The sequence below is a fragment of the Poecilia reticulata genome, chromosome 2 (genome assembly GCF_904066995.2).
Source record: "Poecilia reticulata chromosome 2, P_reticulata-male-v2, whole genome shotgun sequence".
NCBI lineage: Eukaryota > Metazoa > Chordata > Actinopteri > Cyprinodontiformes > Poeciliidae > Poecilia > Poecilia reticulata.
The window spans coordinates 6568623-6574764 of record NC_088831.1 but is presented as its reverse complement, the minus strand read 5'-3'; the positions used below and the strand labels follow the sequence as shown (position 1 = coordinate 6574764).

The following is a 6142-nucleotide window of genomic DNA, read 5'->3' as shown; positions in this document are numbered from 1 at the left end:
ATATAAAAAAAAGTTGAAGGAGTTATCAAACTTTTACAGAGGGCATATTAAAATCCAAAGTAAAAAGATGGTGTATTTTCAAAAAATGAAAAAGATGAATTTGCTGAAATGGAAAAATAAGAAAGTTAAACAGCAGTCTGCAGTACAACAGTAACTTTCACTTTTTTTTCTATTTGGAAAAATAAAAATTTGATCTCTTTTTGTAGTTGAAGCTTTCTACCAGTAGAGGTCAGTGTAGGATTGATCGACGCTGCAGCGCACTATTTGAGCCTACTCATATTTTATTCTCATTCATTTGTATGTGATTATTCTGCATTAAGATTTTACCCTCAAATAATTTGGCCTGGTTAAACTTTATTCTCCACATTTAGAAAAAGAAAAAAAATCCCTTGTACTCACAAAATAAATGTTTTTATTATTATTTTTTTTTATTTATTGTACTTTAATTAGACAAAATATAATTTTCAACTGGTTTTCCTCAGGAATTTTATATATTTTATATTTATTTTATGTTTATTTATTTATATTTATTTTTACTTTATAAATGATATATTTGACAAATTGACAAAAACAATATTAGCCCATTTTCAAACTTGTTCTGTTGGCATTTTAATTGCATTCTCAAAATTCTGTTCAGCACAATCATGGCTCAATAGAAGGCCTCTATATAATATCGACATGCTTATTTTGGACACGATTAATTTACAGATTTATGAAAAATTGTATCTATTTGCTATTTTTGTTTTTGACGAAAAGTGTTTTTCTTAAAACAAGATTGGATTTTTATTGTTTTTAGCTTTTGGCTTTACTATTTTGTCTTTTAGCCCATAAACGAAGTGGGAAATATATTTTTCAAAATGCTTTGTTTTGATGTAAGTCATCTGGCCTTGAGCGCGCGCTATTGGACCAGCATCTGGCGCGCGTCTCCGCCTCCCTCTCATCACTCCAGCCGCTCGCGCCCGCTGAGGATGCGTGAGACGGAGCGGTCTCGCGCCGCTCTGCCCGTCCCGAGCTCGTTTCCTCCTCTGTGAAGCAGAAAGATTATCTCCGCATACGCGACAACAATGGGAGGACTGGACGCGTGTGGCGGCTCCCGCTCCATCTTACTATAATTCACACCGTCGCACTTGGCTTTATTCCCGGCGAAAATGGCGACGGGGGCAGGCTGGCAGCCTCCGTACAACACCTCGACTAGCAACAGCAAATACACCCAGTCTCCAACAGGGTCCGGCATGTTTTACGACGGGAGCTTAACGCTGGAATACACCCCAGACCTGCATCTGAAGATGAGCAAGAAGATCGCCCAGCTAACAAAGGTGTGTGTGTGTGGAAGTGAATGGATGACGTAGGGTGTAGTGGTTAAGTCATTTAGAGCAGGTGGGGATGTAGATGGAGTATGTGGGATGCAATACTATTTGTAAACATGGTCTTCTACAGTTATGAAGCTATGTAAACATCATAACTCTGCGATATGCATCAGTTTTAAAAGCATATTTCCATGTTTCTGCATTAAGCTTCTTCACGAATAAGATTGAGATTTTAATTGGCAGTCTATTTGTTAATTTTGAAATTGGTGCAACACAATGCAGGAGTAAACCTAAATTTGTGCACATCATAGTTTACTCTAATCACGTTCCACATAGTCAATAAACCATTGATGCAAATATTTCTTGTGACTTCAGCTGCTGCCATATCCCTGTTTAACCTGTGTGTGGTTCTCCTCCAAAGCCAGGAGGACCGATCTGAATTATGTAATCAATGGAGGGGCTGCAGGGGCTCAGCTGTGCTGCTTCTTTGTTGTCTCCACCTGAAAAACCGTTGGCGGATGCAGGGATAGTATGAGATTCAAGGTGGCAGCTCCGTTTAGAGCTTCAGGGCTCCTGGTGTGATGGCATTGCACCAGGAGACACAAGAGCAGGAGTAGAAAACGGGAGTTTTACATAACAGTTACGGTGATATTATAAACCCGGAGCGGGCATGGGGATGACGATCAAGGATTAGTGTCGGGGTAGCGGCACAAAAAAATGAAAATTGACACTTGTGTGATGATGTTGGGACTAACATCGCTTCTTGTCTGGATGCTTTCCACGAGTTTCCAAAGAGTTAAAAGGAAGTTCAACTTGGAAAAGCCTCCAACTGATTAAAATCCTTAATAATAAACTTCTCAAGTTGCTTCATTTTCAGTAAAAGAACTGACAGATTTACTCCTGTTCGTTGCAGAATTGCTTTCATTTAGTCACATTGAATGATTTTTGGGCTTGAGTGTTCTACTTGATCACACGCCACAGCAGATTTAAGTTTGGGCTTTGACTAGGCCACTTTAAAAAACATTCTGTTGGACTTGTTGTGTTTTGAATTAGGTGAGCTTAAGACCATCGGAAGATGGTCCTCTTCAGATTTTTTATTTAGAAATAACAACAAATTATTCAGATCATGAAGCAGCAATGTCGTCACACGACCACATGAATTACTTTCCATGTATTGGGACGTTTTATTTCTGTTTTACACTCACAATTCCCAGAGTGAGTTTGATTTTTCATGGTAGGGGATGCCCAGTTATGGCAAAAACTGAAATCTCAATGAAGATTTCTGTTTTTCAGCTTTTGTCCACGTCTTTCAACTTCATATCTAGGTTTTGCTCACCTCAGTGGCTGGCTTGCAGCTGTGGTTTCCACTGGAGCAGCAAAGTGGGACATGCTGCGTCTTGAGCTGAAGGTTTTAAAATACTGGACAACAGTATTATCTGCTGTCTGCCGGGCAGAAAGCAACATTTTGGAGAAGTTCTTGATTCGCTATGTGATGCATTTCAGTCTGAAAGCGCTTTTAGTGTCAGAAGTTTGCTGTATGTAACAAAAAATGTCCATGATCTGGTGCATGAAAACATCGGACCAACAGGCATCTCCCCCTGAGAAAGGGACTTTCATTAATCCTTTAATTACTGAATATGATGTTAATCCTCTGAAAACAATGAGCGCACAGACGTAGAGTTACAGTAGAGCCACATGCTGCAGTTGTTCTCTTCGACATTTGTGCCATTTCTCTCGAGCTCAATCAATAACCCGCTGACTGTGGCCTCAGAAGCCTCCCTCCTCAGTGAGCTGTTGTCATTTTCCTTATTCAGCCTCATCCATCCTGCGCAGAACAGCTCTGTACTTGACATCTAGATCCTGATAAAAGTAGCACGACGCTAAATCCAATTTATTATCGACACATTGGATGGGAATATGCTATCGGCTGCTTTTTGCTGCTTTTAATGAGAGGCCTAGTTGATTTGTAATGTCATAATATATTAAAAAGCACTCTGAAGCCTTCCTATTGAGAAATTTATATCACAAAGCTATCTGTTTTGATCAGTTTTTCTCTCTAAAAGTTACATGACTGTTTTTTTTTTTTGTTTTGTTTTGTTTTTTCAAAAATCTGAAAACAGATGTCAGTTTTAGTTTAATTTTATTACTTTTCATATTTAAACATTTCATTTAGTGCTTAATTTTAAATTCCTCTTGCATCACCGGGCAAATTTTATTTCATAGCAGTGACGACAATTGTAGCTCTTCAAATTGAAAAGATTGCTGAGCCTTGACGTACTCCATTACCAATGTGTCAGTCAGCACCAGATGGGGATGAAAATACAAAATCTCAGTCCTCTGTCTGCCAGTTTCTGTCATTTCTTGGGGATTTTTCTACTAAAATATACGCAAAGAAATCACGAGGCACTGCGTCCGAGCTGGACTTTGGACGCTTTGAGTCGTATTCCCCAGGAAAAATGTTTGATGTTTTAAGCCTCTGATGACACGTTTCCTGTCGAAACTCCAGCCAAAATGGAAAAACAAAGTTTCTGATTTATGTTTATTAGAGAGATGTGGAAAAAACTCACTGGCATTGTCTTCATAAACCAAATACCATGACCTTTTCTCCAGCTGCCACTTTCATCACGGTTGTTTTCACCTAGAGGGAAAGATGAGGTGTGTCTGACAGATACTGTGAAATCAGATTTGGTTCCAGTATGGTGGATATGATAGTTTTTCAGACAACTCTTCTTCTTTGTTCCAAGGAGAATTTCTTTCAGAACATAATTGTTTCCATTCTTTTGTGCTTTTTTCTCAATTACATTTAAGGACAAGATGAACGTTTGCTCAAAAAAATGAAGTCCAGAGCACGAATCCAAATGGTTTTCTATATTCACATTGACCTCTTCCGCTACATCGATGTCTGAGCTCACGATAACGAGTTCAGTCAACAGCGGAGTTTAGGATAGCAGGGGATGTTTGACGGCTCTGCCAAATGATTATTTGTTGAGCGGCGTTTATCAGGAATATATTTCACTCTCTAACAGGATTTAATTGCACTTGAATTGAGAGATTGCGGGAGAATATTTATGCAAAGCCAGCTTTAGCCCAAACACTACTGCAAGGTGTCTCCATTCCTCTGAGATGGTGAAACAAAGTAGAAAGAGAGGCTAGAGAGAGAGAGATAAAGAACAAAAAGAGGGAGAGATAAAAGGATAAAAGCACGGGGAGAGTGAGGAGCAGGAGATGAAAGCAGCAGGCACGCCACCGTCATTAAAATAATCATGTATAATTGAAGGAACATTTCCATGGGTGACTCAATGCTGGGAATCCGAGCTCTGAGTCAACCAGAGGAGAAAATCCACCTTTAGTTCCTCTACTGAGCCGATCCACCATTCACCACTGAAGAAGAACATTCGAGCAGGAAATCCTCATCAGCAGAAATCTGTCTGCTCTGGATGCTGAGAGTATATGTGTAAAAGTTTATAGGCTGTTGATTCACTGCTTTCTGTCTCTTTAAGACTGTAGAGGTAAAGATGTTTTCTTTGGACCTTTTTGCAAGTCCTCAAACACCTTAAACGACAGGGAAAAAAATGAATGATCATAAAGTAGATACCTAAAAGTAACGACATGTGTTTATAACCTACAGCGATGTAGCGTTACAGGTTGAAAGATGGCACCCGTCTGGTGTCAGCATGTTGTTTTCATTCATTAGAGACTTTAGATCTGGATGGAAAACTTGCGAACGTTTCTTCAAAAGCGATTACACGTCAAAGTATTGATGTATTGCTTCGTCTCAGAAACTGCCACGTCGATTTAAAAATGGCGTTAAATGTCAGAAAGTCATTCATCTTTCTTCTCTGGAGGACATCACAAGCCTGTCTAATGCATGGCGTACAGTATGTTCAAGTGAAACCCTTTTTAACTTCACCTGTTACTGGAGCAAATTTTGGACCGTCCGGTTCCGACAGGTCCGCTTTTCAGCTGACCGTGACCGAACATTAGCTGCTCTCCCGGGGCTTCAATTTGCTGGGGCTTAAGCGTTTTAAAGCTTCTGCATATCATTTACCTCCAGCACTCATAAAAACCTGCTTATATTCCTGAGAGCGAGCGCAAGCATGACTGACAAGATGTTATTCACTTAAGCCTGCGTGTGGAAAGTGCAGCAGGAAGAGGAGGGGATATCCTACATCCATAGTGGAGCTTGTGCTGGGGACGAATTTCTCCTCATGTTTTGTCATATTATGATGTTGAATTGATTGAGTCGCGTCAATCTGATTGGTTGTGAAAAGTCCACATTTTTTCCAAAAGGAATGGAGAGAAACTCAGGGAAAAATGTTGGGTTTTATTTTACATCACTTAGTGAGGCAAAGCTTTGTCTGCCTACAGTCTGGAACATGTTTGCCTCTTTCACTGATGTTATTGGTATTGATTTTTGCACAGTTGATCTTCTTTTTTCCCCTCCCTCTCTTTCTCCGTACATCTATCGATCCTATATTGAAGCTGTTAATAAGAGCTTTCGTTCCCATATCCATGCTGTCATCTCCTTCTGCCTCTAGGTAATTTATGCGCTCAACACCAAAAACGACGAACACGAGGAGGAAATCGAGTCTCTGAAAGAAGCCCACGAGGACGAGGTAAACTTTCCAGTCTCCTCTGTTTGTGTGTGTGCGTGCGTGCGTGGGTGTGTGTGTGTGTGTGTGTGTGTGCGTGCATGTGCGTGTGTGTGTCTGTTATTTTACAGAACTGTAACTTTCAAATATTGAATTACTCAAAAGTTGAGTCATTTGGAGCCACTTTATGAATAAAAGATATATGGAAAGCGAGAGTTGTCTGTACCTGCTGGGATTCATTTT

At 39.9% G+C, this 6142-nt stretch overlaps 1 protein-coding gene across 4 annotated transcripts in view; it reads left to right on the top strand.

Annotated features, from left to right (window-relative positions):
- Positions 1-923: 923 nt before the first annotated feature.
- Positions 924-6142, top strand: part of LOC103474971 (protein FAM184A) — a 45070-nt gene continuing 39851 nt past the window's right edge. For 3 of the 4 annotated variants that reach the window (XM_081616197.1, XM_081616190.1, XM_081616193.1), the window contains exons 1-2: positions 924-1316; positions 5846-5923. In XM_081616197.1, coding sequence (XP_081472323.1) covers positions 1149-1316; positions 5846-5923 — 246 coding nt within the window. In that variant the 5' untranslated portion in view covers positions 924-1148. The remainder of the gene's footprint in view (positions 1317-5845; positions 5924-6142) is intronic. The other variant, XM_008426285.3, reaches the window with a different exon arrangement.